Consider the following 17,929-nt stretch of genomic DNA (forward strand, 5'->3'; position numbering starts at 1 on the left):
CCTATCTTTACAGAAGTTATATTTAGGTTTAACTCTTAAAAACATTTTGTTTATAACATGCTACGAATTACACACGTGTTTGTCAGTTACCAGCCCTGATAGCTAATTTCCCTAATCATGAAAGTGTTAATCTGGTGAAATTTTATATTATAACGTACCAGTATTAAGTATTAAGGCTTAAAGTTATGTGTAATTAAGGCATTGGCGGCTTTCAATGGTGGACTCGCATGTTGCCAGTTGTGTATTTAGGCGCCACCTGTCTCTTCACTTGCACTCACGCTCCACCATTTTTGAATTAGTCACGAGTTAGTCAGGAAGTACCGAGAGAGCAAAGGCCAGAGCCGTCATACTGAGCACGTCAGGAATCTTATGGGTTGGCCCAATGGCACCACCACCAGAGTCACCATTGGGGTTGTTTTCCACCACTGGAGATGACTTTTGGGGTGGGTAAGGGAATGAAACTAAACGTCTCTTTTAGTCTGGAAAGTGAACTAATGCTAATGCTAGCTATGCAGCTACAACTTCTAAAGGTAGCTAACTGTATAACGTTACTGATAGTCTCAATAGTGGTTTGTTGATGTTACACCATTCATTTGAAATGATTTTATGTTGCATGTCACACATCAGGCGAACTGCTGACATCATTTGGCACTTCAAAACAGATTTTTGGCACAACTAAAGACAACACAAACCATAGTGAACACCATTCCTAATACAGCTTACTTGACAGCTAAGCAAGCTGGGGAGGTCCCAAACATTGACGTACGTGTGCCCCCAGTCCAGACTAGCTAAATCTGTCATGGTGTAGATATTATGGAGTTGTAGAACGTTATTGGTACACTGCAGGGCATTCATATTTTTAAGCAGGTTTATGGTTGCCCCACTTTGTTTTTTTTCTTTCTTACAAATTGGGGTGCAAATAATTGCTTGGTTTTCTGGTCCTGTCTGTGGAGATTATAACAGTAGCAGTTTTATTTTGACCAGCTCCCAGAGTTTTGGCACTTTGGTTGATTTTTGCAGGTATATTTATTTTATAAATGATAAGTTATATAAAATTGTATTGTATGAACCCGGTAGAAATGTATTAAAGACATTTATTGCAATATTGCAATCACCTAATATAAAAAGGTTGGAAGGTTCACTTCTCTTGCTGTTTCACTCACTGCAGGTGAAAACCTTAAATGTGACATCTGGACATCGCTACTTCTTAATCCTCTCATCATATCATCCCCAATTTCAATTAAATCAGTGTTGAGATTGTAAGATCTGCAGAAGACTGCATTTTATTGGACACAATAAAGACCTACAGAGCAACAATCAACAGACAAATACACAGTAAGAGAGAAATAATAATAACAACAAAAAAAAAACTATCAGTCAATTTTGGTCAAAACAAAGAAGAAACTAAATAAAAAAAAAGAATAGCAACAGATAAAAACAGGAAATTGTAGTTGTTTTTGTAAACAACAAGGAACTTGTGATACATTCACTGTGTACGCAACTGTAAAGTCAGAGGAAATTGCAAATTTAAATGCTCAAGCTGTTGTCACACAGACAGAGGCTCGTGCTTTTAACTCTGCTATTTAAAAACTACGAAACAAGTAATCTTGCATTTTATCCTTTGCAGTGTTTCCATGTTTAAATATTCAGGCTGCAACCTACAGAGATCCTAGATTGTAGAATATCAAAATTGCTGTTGCCTTTTGTTGCAGCCTGACTGGCTGCAAATTTAATGCAGCTGAAAGGGCAGCTCACCTTTATAAAGTGTGATTTCAGCCTCAGGCTTCGCGTCAGGGGCAACACAGATGACGGCGTACTTCTTCCCTGCCACCCAAGGTGTAGCCATGTCCACCACGAAGTATGGCTTGGATGGAGGAACTGTGTGAGAGAAACAACAGCTCAAGTTTCATACTCGTGAGATCATTACCCTTGTTAGCATCACAGTAATTTCAGGTTACTGGAAGCTGCTGCTATAACAGATGGACATTAGCTCGTGCAACGATATGATAATACGACTGTAACACTCTGGAATGTCACAGTGTCAGTTTTGAGTGATTTACTGCGGTTAGGTTTGATGTTCTGCTGCCTTTGAATACAAATTATGGACAAGAACAGAATACAGAGATGAAACCGTGATGAAACCGATCCAGCGCTAATCTATCAGAGCGAGCACCAAACACTTTTCTACTCAGATCAGCCCCAAGCTAAATATGTGCTTTCTGGACTGATCAAAGCAGTCTCCACTTCTCCCCTGTTCTACTCTTCAGTCCTTTTATCTGACCATAAATAGGGATTCCAGAAAAAAAACAAAAAAACAACATAGCTTTTAACACAGGGGACCAAAAACAGTTTGGCAGAGAATTCAGAAATCTGTCACCAACTAATTATCAAAGAGATTTCTGCAGATCTGTTCACTACTACTTTCACCACCAAGACTGTAATTTAAATCGTGCACACGCACTACAGAAAGCTGACCGTCTATTGTGCCAGCTTTTAAGCGAGTGGGTGAGCCTGTAGAATTAGAAACTATGGTTACTGTGAAGGTTGTTTTTCTTTCATCACAGATCAGTGCAAAGGCTGCCTGAGTTGTGAGAGAACAGGGAGGTAAGTACAGGATGGATACATGTGTGCGAATGAGACCTGAAAGGCTGGCAAAGGAGGAAGGAGATACGGCAAGAATGAAATGGGAGGATGAGGGAGGATAACAGGAGCAGGACGACAGCTGCAGCTGACTTCTGAGATAAAGCCGCTGCCAATATATAGCTAAACAGCTGGACCACAAGCAGCCAAACCACCTAAGCCATTCAGTAGCTGCTCTCCACCTTTTGTGCCACGGGCGACCAATGCTTCGCCACTAGGAGGAGCTGTTGCCGTGTGCAGAGTCGCACACTGGCCCCAGTCTGCTATTGAGACAGATGAGATGTGGCTGCAGCTTCAAACTGATTTAAAAGAAGCAATTGAATCTGTGTGGACTGTGATGGGTTACCCAGAGCACTGCAGAGGCGCACGCTGCAATAATGAGATGCATTTGTTTGTTTTTTTTCCCCCCCCTCTTCCCCGAGAAGATGACTGGGCCATGCATCTATTGACAGCCCCTGCACTCTCAATCTACTCAGGCCCACACAATTCACATAGGCACATCACTTGTTGTGCTCGAGGAGTGTCTGGCAGCATAACAAATCCTAAAATAAGAATAATGATATGTTCACAAATGAGACAGGCAGGTATCTAATTTTTTCCTCGCTCGCTCACGCTGGCCTGTTCCTCTTATCTCTCATTCACTCTATCATCCCTCTGTAGCAAGCAGCCTGAGCCCACCCCCTCTCCCCACACTATCCTTCTTGACCACTGCAGCTAAACTGCAGGAGTGCGGAGGAAGGTGTGTTCCAGCTTGGACTGGGACTTACAACCCGCCATCCATCACATCCACTCAGACAAAACCATGTGACCAAAAGAGCCCAGTCAGGATAAACCTACACACACACACACACACACACACACACACACTTGTACAAATGCGATAGCACATGTGAGCAGCAACAAAACACTCATTCTATTCAATTTACTAGACATGCTCTCAGAGCAAAGAACGGACAGAAAACACCCTGTTCTCTTCATTAACTCTTCCTGGCCCTTCTTTGTAGACTTATCAGATTTTTATTTTCTCTCCCTGCTTCTGCCACATCCGGCTCTGTCTCTCTTATTAAGGCACATATGTGGACACAAAAAAACAAATAAATAAATAAAAAACAGATAGGCTTGCTCCTGCAGTTCAGACGAGAGACAGTGAGCCGCAAAATTCGATTCATTAGACAAATACAGACGGATGGATGGATAAGGCAGATAAGAAGCAGATTAGCAGACACACATCAATATGCACAAGCAGCTCTTTCCACACCTATCCCTCTCCCTCATTCACATACAGAGGTACATACTCTCTGTTCTCCTTTGTACACAAACGCCCAAAGAGAGATAAACTCAAATCTACGGCGCGTGCGGACCTCCACACGCTGACACAGGCGAGGGAGCGCGCAGACGAGCCACATTCATCTCACCTCGGTCTAAACACGGCGAGTGCGTGGTCTAACATGTGATACCAACCTGACTCTCTGAAAAATGCTGGAGCAGGCCCAGAGGATAAACACTTTCTAAAAAGCTTATTGTGCCGAATAGAATAGAAAATAATGGATCTGACTTCTCAACACGAGAACAGACACACACACAACTCCTCAGTTTTATCTCCGCAAGACAAATATTGGTTATCCATGCGCAAGAATGTGTTGCTGTTGTTGTTGTGCCCATCTGTGCATAAAAACACACACATTCGCTCATTCTTATACCCATACACGCATCGTAGGTCTCAGGTGTGTGATCTCTGGCAATGAAAGCCACAGTGCTCTTTTTTCAGCGCTCCCCCCCCCCCCCCCCCCCCCCCCCCTCCCCGAGCCTGCTCTCTCCCACTTCCTGTCTGCATCCACTCTGTTTTTCTGTGGGGGTGTGGGGCAGAGCAGGTGTTTAAGACAAAAATAAGACCTTCCCATCCCTACCTCCAATACGCCCTCATCCAGCCCAAAACCAATACTCCCTATCCAACTCTTGATGTCTCTCTTAGCTTTTGTTTTGCCTCCATTACATAGCAGTTAAACTCCGGTTTGTCAGCATCCACCTCCAAAATGACCATTTACAAAAAAATGCATATTATATAACTGCAAGGTCTGAACTGACTTAACTGTAAATTTCACCTAATGATCAAAACAGAAAGAAAAGCAAAATCTCGAGTGTCCCGTTGTACTATTTAGCACTTCCCCTGCTAATTATGAAGAGAGACCCTGGCACTGCAGCATCAGTCTGGGACTGTAATACGCACACCGTCACACCAGTGTATAACACAGCGTCGTCTGATGGGGTTACATCCTGGGCAACCGTCAGAACTTTTCATGAACAAAGATGAATAAAGTCGCCATGTTCTATGTTGCTTGTGCCCTCATTTATAAGTCGTTCCATTATTCATAACAGGGAATCATAAAATGAAGGCTCATTATATACTCTTCAAGTGCTAAACTCATTAGCTACCACAGAAAACCTCACCATAGCCCTGGTTCCTAAAATGTCCTCTAACCTCCAACCAGCGCTGATAATAAGCTTACACACGCGGGCACACACAAACACGCGTGTGCACGCACACACGCGTATCTCTGTGACACCCAACTATGGCAGCTGAATGAGTAAGACGGTCTAAAACCAGAACACATCAAATAATGTTTTGAACATTTGCAGAAGGCATCTGTACAGGCATGCAATGTGGTGAGGGAGAGAGTTGTTCATTAATAGGATTAAATGGTAAGGCTAATGGTATAAACCGAGACACAGGATGTGTCAGGTATGTGACGGGCACAGTGCGGGGTAAGTTTTAGCAGAGGAAGGGGGGGGATTCGGCAGAGGGGGTAGAGGTTGTTATTGTCATGGATTACTCACTGCCACTTGATCTGCCTATTGCAGTAATCCCCTATCTAAGCTCTGCAGGAAGGCAAAAACACACAGGAGTTATGTTGCACCAATGGAAATGTCTTCAAAACATCTCTTTGTAAGCCCGCAGATGAGGTTTATTGACATTTTTGCCTCTATCCCTGCTATTTACTGCCTGTGGTGACCCATCTTGAATTAGCCAGTTCCCTCTGACCCAAGAATCCAATTATACAACCAGCAATCTCTGTTTTGTTTTCAGATTCCACCCCGCTCCCCTATCGTACCACCTCATAAAGAGTTTATAGCGTTTTGATCTGATGCAGAGCTCGATGGGGTATGACCATGGTTGACTGGCCAGGGTCGTGGGGCCTTGGGAGCTGTAGTTCAGCGATGGAGAGGTCCATGGGAAACTCATCAGAGACGGTGCTCTTCAAAAATATGCACAGTTTCCAGTCCCAGTTCAGCACTAACGGGAGATTGGATTCATCTGCTCATTATCAAGCCCCACATTAGTCATGTATTTTGAATCACTTGAATTGTTTGGGCGGAACAAATGACCCTTTAGGATCACGGCTGCAGAGTGCTTTTTAAGTCAGCCACTTCACTCTTTGCCCTTTACAACGGTGCACCTCACAGAGTCAACAGCTGACAAGTGATCCCAAGACACTAGACAAATCACCTGCTGAGACGTGTGAGAGGATCCATATCTGGGCGCGTCAAGAACACAGGGAAATGGTAGGTTTCAGCCACGGTAAATACCACCACCAGCTCTCCCTGATGCAACACGAACATAATTCCCACACATTTTGACCTTTTCGACAAAGCCAGAGGCAATTGTGTTGACTTTGCGTATGCGGGGGACACATGCAATAGGCATCTCAGACGTAATAGATGTGGGAGTAAAGCCTGCTGTGGCTGCAGGTGTAGGCCTGCCGTAGGACATGAAACTGCCGGCGTGCGGAATAGAGGCGAGCCATTCAAAAGAGACGTCTGCAGTCTATGGCGCTTCTTACCCCACACCACCCGCCATCCCTCCCGCCAGTCCATTGATGTCAGAAAAACCTGCTCTCTTCCCAGAGGAGAGTGAGGCTGCTAGAATCGCCACAGCAACCCCTTCTCCCGAAACCCCCCTGCCCATGGTCACCAAAGAGAAAGCCTGAGAGCGAGGGAGAGAGGGAGAAATTGTGCGACGGAGAGAATGGGGAGGGGGATGTAAGTAAATGAACTGCGCCTGGAGAAGAAAGGTTCTTTTAGAGTCCTTTCCCCGCCACATATGGGCTAGCTCCCACAAGCACAACGGATATGGAGAGAGAAATGCCGGTTGTTATAGAATGACAACAGGTGGTCTAATGGAGTTGCACAATTACATCTATTCCAATCCATGTCTGAGGAGGAAGTTTTCAATCATTTCTGTTATAATTTATTCCTGCGCCAGGAAGAGACATGAATCGCCCTGAGGCTTGCCAGGGAGTCCAGGCCGAACTGTTACTTTATTTTGTCGAGCTGCTGGTTAAAGCCATGAGCCTCCTGGAACATGCAGTGACGGCATCGTGCTTGTTAGAGAAATAAACACGGTCCGAAAAGTCAGAAATATTGTGACATTGTCGGTGGTTTACACAGGATATGCGCTCGGAGGAAAGCTCCTACTGTACCAAGGACGCGCTAAATTTAGTCTCTGCCTCAAATGCATCCGCCTCGTCTTGAACAAATGAAAGCTCTTTATCAATAGAAATGAATATTTAACAGCTCTTTATATGCTGATTGCTGGTCAAGAGGTCGGGTATGTTACTGGAGTGCTGAGGATGCTCATTGTGCCTCATTACATACGTCATTTCATTGTTTCACAGAAAAAATAAATAAAAAAAAAAAACACATTCGTCAGCCTCTACATCGCCTCTGTTAACACACTTTTCTTTTTTTTTCTTTTACTCACTTAGCATGTTGATCCAGACCGTCTTGGAAACAATTGCTCCGCTGCTCTCCGACGGACCCGCTTGACATTCATAGAAGGCGTCATCTTCCAGTTGGGCCTTTTCAATCTGAAGATGATACTGCCCTGAAATAGAGATGGAGAGATTAATTATTTGTTGTGATAAGGATGTGTTTCTCATTTACACTCCAATGAATGTAACCCTGACTCTTCAGGTTTGTTGTATATGCAGTAAATCGATAAAGTACTTCCTGATGGCCCTGTGTGTGGAATTTAGAGGCAATTACCAACTTGCGAAATGAGAAAATTAACAATGAAAACAGTTGTGCAATGACACATCAATTCAGAACTAGAGTATACTCCACTGCTGACATTTGTATGCTTGATTTGACTATAAATAGACAAATTTCTTATTTTAGTAGAATATAACATCTCAGCTGGTGAGAACCCCCCGCTGCAGGCGCTTCCATTGACATGCGAGTGGTTGTCTATACTCGTAACAGAGGCATTTTGTTTCAGAATGAATTTTCAGTGTGGTAAACGAAATCCAATCCCAGATTCACAACGTCGGCTGAATAAACTGTCTATTAATTGATGCCAGGCAGAGTCCCTCACTCTGTATCTCTTCTGATAGTCTGGCACGCCAACAGGGCTTCATTTGTTTGATGCGTTGCCCATAACCTGTGGGGATTAGACGATGTTCAGTCTTGGTTTTCCAGCTCCTGATGGCTCACAGCCTAACATGTGGAAAATAGTATCTTGGTCTGACAACCACCCAGACCTAAAAATGCATGTGTCAAGTAAGCTGGCAAGATAATTAAGACCAACCAGAAGCAATTTTCACATCTAAGTTATCATTGAGTGCAGACAGAGAGAGAGAGGGAGAGAGACATTGAAGTTATTAATCATATTCTCCTTTGCTGAAATTACTCTCAAATAGTGCAATCAAGTTGAAGAGAGTGTGTATTTATGGCAGCGGAGATGGTGGATGGCTGCAATGCGATTTGCTTATTTGTCTATTACTATGCATTTATTTAATCTAGGGACCTAAAAACTACATCCATTAGGCCTGCAGTACATCCTACCCTCTATAAATCTGCATTTGTGCATCGGGCTCAAGACTGAAAACACTGACACCTATCAGCCACAACATTAAAACCACTGACAGGAGAAGTGAACAACACTGACCATCTTGTGTCAATACAATGTTCTGCTGGGAAACTTTTGGACCTGGCATTCATGTGGATGTTACTTTGACATGTAGCACCCACATAGACCGGGCCAGGGACCCCCACCCCATAGCAATGACACTCCTTGATGGCAGCAGCCATCCCCAGCAGGATGCAGCCTGACACAGGCTCACACCCAAGGTGTTGACCTGGCCTCCAAATTCACTAAATCCCAAACTGATCAGGTATCTTTGGGACACACTGGAACAAGCCTGATCCAGAGAGGCCCCTCCCCTCAACCCATAGGACCCAAAGGCCCCCACTAACAACATTCTGTTGCCAGACACCACAGGACACCCTCAGAAGGCCCATGTCCATTCTCTGATGAGTCACAACAGTTTTGGAGGCACAAGGGAGACCTACACAATATCAGGAAGGTGGTCATAATGTTATGCCTGATCGGTGTAGTGTTACCTAAGTGGGAAAGGTTAGTCTGAAGGAAAAGAGAAAGAGAAGAAGTAAACTAGCTAGTGCCTATTACTAATCGGAACAACCAGTTTCTTCATTCAATCAGATGAAGGTTAACAATATAGTTTCTTTAGTATTTTGTGGCCGCATCCTATGGAAAATATTCCATCACTTGATACATTTTCTCATGGCGTTCTCTTCCTTTCCTTTTTCAGAAGAAGAATAAAGAATAAAGTACCCACACAGTCTCCACAATGTGGCAGGTGTTAATCAGCTGAAGGCCACATCCGTCTCTTTTTGGATTAGACATTAAAGAATAAGACATATATGAACACTTGTACGGCTTCAAATATTTATACTTTAAACTTCTACTTTTAAAGACATTCTGGTGCCAGCACACTAATTTAATCTCTATAAATAAATATCTGGATATGAATGTAGGATAATAAGCTGTCATCAAGTGACGACAGCTGATAACAGCTGGGTTAAAGATTAAAACTTTGACTAATCAGAAATTGACTTTCGTTGTAAGGTAGTCACAGGAAATGCATTGTGTTCGCCATTGAGCTTTGTGCGCGCCGCTAACATTAATCAAAGATTCGCCTATAAAACAAGACAACTGTCATTGTTGGCATTTTTCGATATCAGATCAGTTTGATATATTGCAGGGAGCGACTCAAAAAGAGGAAGCAACTACAATGAGCTGTTGGATAAGGAGCAGCAGGCGGCAGGTTGCGCACCTCCAACCTCTCAGTGAAGTTGCCAGCCACTGTCACTGTGTCCTGATATTCTCAGACTTATGCCAGCTGCAGCATAAACTCAGACCATGATTGTTCGCAGAATGATGGAAAAAGGCCAATTATTGCCTGACATCTCTGTTAAAACAACAGTTTGTTTTGCTATCCCCAGAATCCTTTCATCTGCAGCACTAAGCCACTAAATCAACCACTACTGGAATCCTCGAGCCACTTTGACAAAAAATATACAACTCTTGCTGTATATGTGGCGCCTTGTGTGTTCATGGTGTGTTCATTAATAATTACATTTTGCCTGATTGCCTGGCTGCATGCCATGTATTACAATTAAACGACTGCCTGTAGGCCAATCATTAAAAAATAAATTACGAAAGATATATTTAATGCTTTGGCGCCTTGAACAAGCTGTTTTATCTGTTTATCTATGTGTTTGTCTTCACAATAAAAGTTGCTGCTCGGGATCCTACAGCTAGGCTTGTGTCAGTACACATTTACATCATTGCCTCAGCTTGAGGAAACTAAGGGTGCAACATTTACTGTAAGTGCATGTGGAAATCAATGCTGGCCTCTCTTGTGTATGTGAATGCGTGATTTGAGGCTTTTTTAAGCATCAATAAACATCACTGATGGTGACAATCAGTGAAAACTGGTGGCATATCAAGTGCAGTCAAGTGTCATCTTAAATGATTTTGCTCTTTCTGTGCAGTGTAAAGTGATTGCATACATCAGTCTGCTGTTTCTTTTCCTGGAAAGTGTACCTGCGCTGATTAGTATTTTATTCATGAGAGTGTGCGCGCACGTTTGTCAGCTTGCGAGTGTGTGTGCGCTTGTGGCCCATTTATTTGTGAGTACAGGTGCTTATTTCGTCGTGGTGGATGTAAAAGTTGGCAAAGTGTTTTTTTTTTCTGTCGCTCCATCTGCCGTAATGGTCATGGTAATTTGCTCACTGACAACTAATCAATGGAGAAACAACATTTTAGTGTTTTATATGTATGTTTGTGTAAAGGCCGGGCATTAATAAGGATGCAGGATGGTGCATGGGCGTCTATGCATCCCTCAGTGTTTATGTGTCACTGGCGGTCTCCCACACTGTGCAACTGTGAAGTGCGGCTTGTCTAGTTGCGGGCTCATCAGGAACAGATGCTCTTCTCTTACTCGGGATTGCCTTCTAATTGGCTATTACTTTTTATAGACTGTGGTGCAGATTCTGCAGCACACTTTATTCTCTGCCACATTTCACTGATTAGCTGACACTCTGTTGCTTTAATTTCTTTTTTTTTTTTTTTTCCATGTCTTTACATGCGAGTGACAGGATAAGGCATATTTGTGAGAAGCTGTTGACAGTCACATCACCTCACAAGGCCCATATGCTCCCTGTATTGATAGCCATAAGGTTCCTGTAATGCATGTGTTGCTTTATTACAGCACTTTGAAGCCATAGCAGCAACCTCATTTCATTTACTTTTAGAGTAGCCAGAGTCAAGCTGCACTGTCGGATGCTTCCTGAGGTGACAGAAGCTTTTCATAATTAAAACCATATGAGCTGCAGTATATGACAAAAGAAAACAAAGAAGTATAGAGGATTAATCTAATACTGTAGTGGCTATGTTTGAGTTCCGTTGTTCGTACATTCATCCCAAACTTACTTCTGATAATAACCACATCCTAGGAGCGACATGAAAGTGCCTTATACGTTGAGTCAGCTCGGTGCCAACACCAACAGTAAAACAATCTTAGCTGCTCTGCTGCCTGCTTGTTTATTTAGTCTTCACAATAATATTCTACTGTCACATATGTATGGAAGCAACACAACGCGACAAGGCGACCTGACACAGGTTAAAGGTATGAAGTCAAACATATTCTCCAGCGTTACACTGGAAGATATTCACTCAAACATTAACTTGCCACTGATAAATGACATTTGGCACAAATGACACAAATACTGACAGCACATTATGGTGTTTTCTTTGGTGCAACACATTTTAATCCGTACTTTCATTTTATATAACCCCCAGAGGGTTAAGCCTATCCCACCTGTCATCGGGCGAGAGGCGGGGTACACCGTGGACAGGTCGCCAGTCCATCGCAGGGCTAACACAGAGAGACAGACAACCATTCGCGCTCACATGCACACCTACGGCCAATTTAGAATCATCGGACCCGGAACATTCTTGCTGTGTGAGGCATCAGTGCTAACCAGCACACCACTGCGCTGCCCTCATATAACATAATGTTCGAGTTTCCACAAGAGTAACTTTGCATGATGTACAGTTTTACTGGCCCTTTTTGCAGCCTTTCAGTTCTGAAAGAGGCCATTTTGGCTTTTGTTTCGTCAAGGTCCTGTTTTTGGCCAACAATCATCAGTTAACTAATTCTGAAGTAACCTGCAAACCTACAAATTATATAACAAATCAAATATCCAAAATGTAATAATGAACGGCACAAACATCAACATCCTCAAGGACTACAGCAGGAGATCTATGTCTGGTCACCATCTCACTGTGTGTGACATGATGGTGGTTTATTGTATTCTACAGTACATTAAATGCCTATAATACTAGTCAATTAGACTGTTTTGCGTACACACATTTACAAAACTTTAACTTGTATCGACCTATGGTGAAGCCTGGTTGGAGCTTTTAGTTCACATACTACCTAAGTCTACCTCATTATTCAATCTTTTTATTTCATATAAACACGTGATGTTGTATAGAATTTCAGAAAAAAACGAATAGCATAATGTGGCAGTGGTGGTTTGCACTGATGCCTCACAGCAAGATGGTTCTGGGTTTGATTCCATCTGGGGCCTCTCTGTGTGGAGTTTGCATGTTCTCCCTGTGTCTGCGTGGGTTCTCTCCGGGTACTCCGGCTTCCTCCCACCTTCCAAAGACATGTTCATTAGGTTCATTGGTGATTCTAAATTGGCCGTAGGTGTGCCAATAGTGTGAATGGTTGTCTGTCTCTCTGTGTTAGCCCTGCGACAGACTGAAGACCTGTCCAGGGTGTACCCCATCTCTCGCCCGATGACAACTGGGATAGGCTCCAGCCCCCCCGTGACCCTCAACAGGGCAAGCGGTTACAGAAGTTGAAAGAAGGAAGAGCATAATAGTTCACATTTACTGTTACTTTAACTATAGTTGATCATTCTGTTACTATTTCTTTATTATTTTTATTCTTTAACCAACCCATTAACTTCAAGTCTTCCTAATTTCCAATTCTCTTCTATTTTTGTGTTATCAAAAGTGTTCATTTAGTTTCGATACTGTATATCCATCAAAGCCCAACAGGCCATAGGCCATATTCCGTGAGTATCCCTGTTTACCTCTCTTGGGGTTTCCAATCATGCTGTAGCGTGGAAAGCCTGGCAGGCTTCTCTGAGGTCCCAGGAGGAGGCCATCTCTCACCCACTGCACAGTCCCCGAGGCCCGCAACACCTCACACCTCAACACAGCTGTGGCCCCCATCCGCACAGTAAGGTTCCTGGGCTCAGACCTGAAGGCCTGCTGGGCCTCTGTGCCTGGAGACATAAAAAAAAAGGTGAAGGAGTTGGGGTGGAAATGTGGAGCATGAGATGTGATGGGATTTAATCCAAAGGGACAGAGGCTTGAATAAAAGCTGAGTATGTGTGCGAAGTGTTATGAAGGAAATAAAGTAGGGGAAGCATGACGTAAACATACGCCACAGGGAAGCAGTCCTGTGAGTTTTTGTCTGAGGAGGCACCCCATTGTGTTTGGCCACATTATTCATCCTGGCATATGTTTTATTGATGGGGAACTGCAGTGATACGGCCCTGAAAATGAGTCAATAAAGTAATTACTGCAAATTAAATCCCCCCTCGGCCATGCAGATAGGGTATTGGAAGAAGGAAGAAGGCATGGGGTATCAGAGACCTTGTTCACCTGCGGTTTTCCTTCAATGTCGATGCCCCACTGGCTAATTCCTCCTGGGAAGAGTAATGATTATCACTTTAATCCCCCTTGTTTGTCATAGTTGGTGTTGGCTATCCTTCAGCCTGGCTCTTAGGTGACATTCTGTGGTGCAGTGAGCTCGAGTCAGTAAGGCCTTAAAGAAGACCACCCACCGGCCTTTAACGCTGGAGGCTAAGATTATATGATTATCATACATGGGAGTTTATGAATAAATTCAGTTCAAGGAGCCAAATGCGAGTGCATACTCCAATTAGTGCCTAATATCTAAGCATGAGCCTTCTTTAAACAATGCCCCACAGAGGAGCCAGCCTGATTCCACTGGGCCGTTTAAATCTTGACCTTCATTGAAGCAATGACCAAGTTGTTTGTGAAGTACATGCTCTGTTGCATCTGACAACATGAGTGAGAGGCAGAGCTCTCAGATCAAGGCTGAACCAGTCACCTCACGTCAAATATGAAGGGCAAGATTGGCCATTACAGAGGATGCATACAAACAACCAAACACAGGAGCATATTTGCATACAGTTTACATAAATGAATACTCAACAATGATCTACAGCGGCTGCTGGAACTGCACATTGTTTTCTGAGATATAGAAATATACCGTATCAGAATGCAGTGATAAGACTTCATTTTCATGTCCTGAAGTGAAGATAAAGCTGAATTCATAATCAGTCAATCACTTTATTACATTCAGAGTCTTCTTCCACTAAAGATTTAACCTGCTTTGGAGCTTATGGTGGGTAGTGTTTACTAAAGATAGCAAATTTAAAACATTGCTGCCTAACTGCTGTTTCTGAGTCAGTTTTACTTAATAATTCCCTCTCTACCTGTGGTCCTGGGACAATGGTTTTAGTTTTTTCGCTTGCCGTTACAAATAACCCGTCTCTTCTTTCTCAGTCCAGTTGCATAATAATAATGCTTATACCTTTAAACCAACTGAATCAGTGGAAATGAAGGTGAAGGTACAGTACACTGAATTATCAGCAGTGGCCATTATTCTGAAATTACACGTATAATGTGAAGCTTAAGTATACTATATACACTGATCAGTGCAGGTCTCCCTTGTGCCTCCAAAACAGTTTATTAGAGAATGGACATGGGCCTTCTGAGGGTGTCCTGTGGTGTCTGGCAACAGAATATTGTCAGTGGGGTCCTATGGGTTGAGGAGAGGGGCCTCTATGGATCAGGCTTGTTCCAGTGCATCCCACAGATACTTGATCAGTTTGGGATCTAGTGAATTTGGAGGCCAGGTCAACACCTTGTGCTGTTTTTCGTGTTTTCTGAGTTGTTCCCAAACCTTTTTTGTGTGTGTGCCTGTGTCAGGCTGCATCCTGCTTGGGGTGGCTGCTGCCATCGAGGAGTATCATGGCTGTGGCGTGGGGGTATCTGGTCTGGTCTAGGTGGGTGGTACATGTCTAAGTAACATTACTCATGAATGCCAGGTCCAAAAGTTTCCCAGCAGAACCTGTTATTCACTTCTCCTGTCGTTTATGTTTATTTTATATTTTTATATACTGAATATGGAGAACGTTTTAGAATTGACAAATGGACACAACACTAATATACTCATTTTTACTCTATTTTGGTCTCCACTAGCTCCTGATGGAAACACCTCACTCCTTTGTTGCTAAATGCTACAATATGTTTGACAGTCAAGCATCTAGTTAAAGCGAAGCCCGCCACACTGTAGACCCATGAAATCAGAGTCGGCCTTTGTTGCTGGTAGATATTTGATGTCCATGTGTCTGTGCCTTTAGGTGCAGAGTAAAAATCCAAAACAATAAACTGAAAGATGCCAAACTGCACTATAGAGCTGTGGCTAATTTCAAAGATGGGTGATGACTGGCTGTAAGTTTCTTACATCTAATTTCACATTAGGAGCATCTGACCATGTCGACCAAACATGTTATTACAACAGCTCTAAAGGAAAAGGTGAAGCTGTCCTGTTTTAACACATTTACTGGTAAATGTGTCAGCTATGAATGGAATGGCTCATATTCATTTGAGATTGTGAGTAAGAGTTGCCAGTAAGCAAGCATGACGCACGACAGCCTGGTGCTGAAACTGCAACACCTAAATGAAATGCAACCCTCATTAATGAATGTTATTTATCACATCATGCTTTCCTGTTATGAACTGTCAAAATGTCTGCTGTGAAATGCTGATTTCCATTCCTCAAGCCTGGATGTCTACAAATATATATGCATGCAGGTTGACTCTCAACCCGTTTTTATACATTGCATGCATAGCTTACACCTCATATACGGGTATCATTTAGAGGTGTTGGTGATGCAAACGTTTATTTAAAGTTAAATCCTCCTCTCCTGTCATAAGGTGGAAGGATATATGGTTAAGATGATGTTCGGTAAGACGCATGAACTGGAAGTCATCGTAACGATCACCATGGAAACTTGCAAGCAAATACTATGTGTATAATAAATAGCAGCAGAAGTGACACAGAGTGGTATTCAGGGTCTGTAGAAAGTACTCAGTGCCAGAGGTGAAAATTGAGGTGATATATTCAAGCTATAAAAGGTGCACATCAGCAAACCGCTCTTACTGGCCTTTTTTTTTTTTTTTTTTTTTACCTTGAGCTAAACTGTAACAGCAGTCCTGTCAGAATAGTCATTATTGGCCACACTACACCCCAGGCAGTATTTAGATGACTATTTGCATGAAACACTAATAACCTATGACAGAGTTTACCTTTTGCCATTAATAAATACGATGATAACCCTATTTCAGTTTACAGAAGAAGGGAAAAGATGCAGTTAATACTCTACCACTTGACTAATCAAACAGAAGAGGGCAACAATGACTATGTCAGCATAAAAGACACCCAGACATGTTTTACCCAGGTTTAGATTAAATGCCTCGTGTGTATAGTACATGGATGTCAACACCTGAGCCAAGTACATAAAAAGCACCTATTATGTTATAGTGGAAATTCAATCAAGGCTTGAATGAAGTCAAGGTTGCCCGTGCACAGCCAAACAACCTGAACACAAATGGCACTTGAAAAGGCCACGTTTACTGTAATGATAACTCCGTGGTGACATTTGATTCTCTTACCACAGATGAGACAGAGAAAGGGTAGAAATGAAGAAGGCACAATCCACGCTGACAAGAAGAAGTCCATTTCACCACTGACATCTGACCTTCGACAACCAACGGAACAACCTTGGAGAAAAGAAAAAAAAAAAAAAAACGCATATGAAACGTACAGGCACTCATCTACTAGTACAAGCCGACAAGTGCTTTTCAGAATAATTAGTGTGAAGTCCAGCAGTGTAGTGTTTACGCCATCAAATTAAAAATGAGGGTTTTAATATAGAAGTGTTTAAGTGCTTTTTTTCCCCCCCAAGCTTTGACTTTCTGACAGCAAAGTGAAGCTTGGGTTGGAAATACCATTTACCATTGAACTGAGCATTCAGTTCCCAAGGCTACTAAGCTTCAGACAAACGCATGTTTACAACATCACCATCAAAGCAGACTTTGAATCAATCAATCAATCAATCCCTTTATTAGCATGCAATTAAAACACCACAAGACACGTTAAAAAGGGTCTCTATATAACGGCCCAGTCATAATCTTAAACACAGTTTCATGAGCGCAGTGTTTGTATTTTGTGCTGCAGGTCTTAAATTGCAGAGCGGCTTTCGATCCTTGAGTGGCTTAGTTAGTAAAGCCAGTGTTGGTCTCCTGATGAGTCACAAAGAGTGCACTATTCCCTCAGAACTGCGCATGAATTTGTTATTAGTTGTTTTAAAGACCTCCGTGGCTTACTTACAGCATTTCTCCTGGCTTCACTTAGAAGATCAACTGAGGCAGTGGAGAACAAAGGATGCAGGATACTGGGCAGTCATATACCTTTCTCAAGAAAGTTTTAAGTCTCTGCAAGTTGATAGATAAACTGCACTGACCTTAACAGAAAGCAATGACTGAATGGCAATCAGAAATGCATTCAAATCTATAGAGGGTTCTACATTATACAAAGTAATTAACATTTGTAGCAAATACAGCATAATGGTCACCTTTTAAAACCATTCTATGCAAAAACAAGAATGCATGGCTGCATTTTATAATGGATGGTAAGTCAGAAAATATTCATCACAATGCTTTAAGAAAGGAAATTTATTTTTTTATGTCAGTTACAATGTGTATCTGTATTTGCAGGCTCCTTTCCCCTGGATGTGTGAGTATAAAAAG

The 17,929-nt window shown here is 42.6% G+C and overlaps 1 protein-coding gene across 1 annotated transcript in view; it reads right to left on the bottom strand.

Annotated features, from left to right (window-relative positions):
- Positions 1-17,707, bottom strand: part of nphs1 (NPHS1 adhesion molecule, nephrin) — a 37,119-nt gene extending 19,412 nt beyond the window's left edge. The window contains exons 1-4 of the mRNA XM_084556197.1: positions 16,793-17,707; positions 13,111-13,305; positions 7,400-7,522; positions 1,756-1,878 (exon numbers count right to left, since the gene is read on the bottom strand). Of these exons, the coding sequence (XP_084412323.1) occupies positions 1,756-1,878; positions 7,400-7,522; positions 13,111-13,305; positions 16,793-16,859 (508 nt within the window). The 5' untranslated portion in view covers positions 16,860-17,707. The remainder of the gene's footprint in view (positions 1-1,755; positions 1,879-7,399; positions 7,523-13,110; positions 13,306-16,792) is intronic.
- Between the last annotated feature and the right edge of the window lie 222 nt (positions 17,708-17,929).

The sequence above is a fragment of the Chelon labrosus genome (genome assembly GCF_963514085.1).
Source record: "Chelon labrosus genome assembly, chromosome: 12".
Lineage (NCBI taxonomy): Eukaryota > Metazoa > Chordata > Actinopteri > Mugiliformes > Mugilidae > Chelon > Chelon labrosus.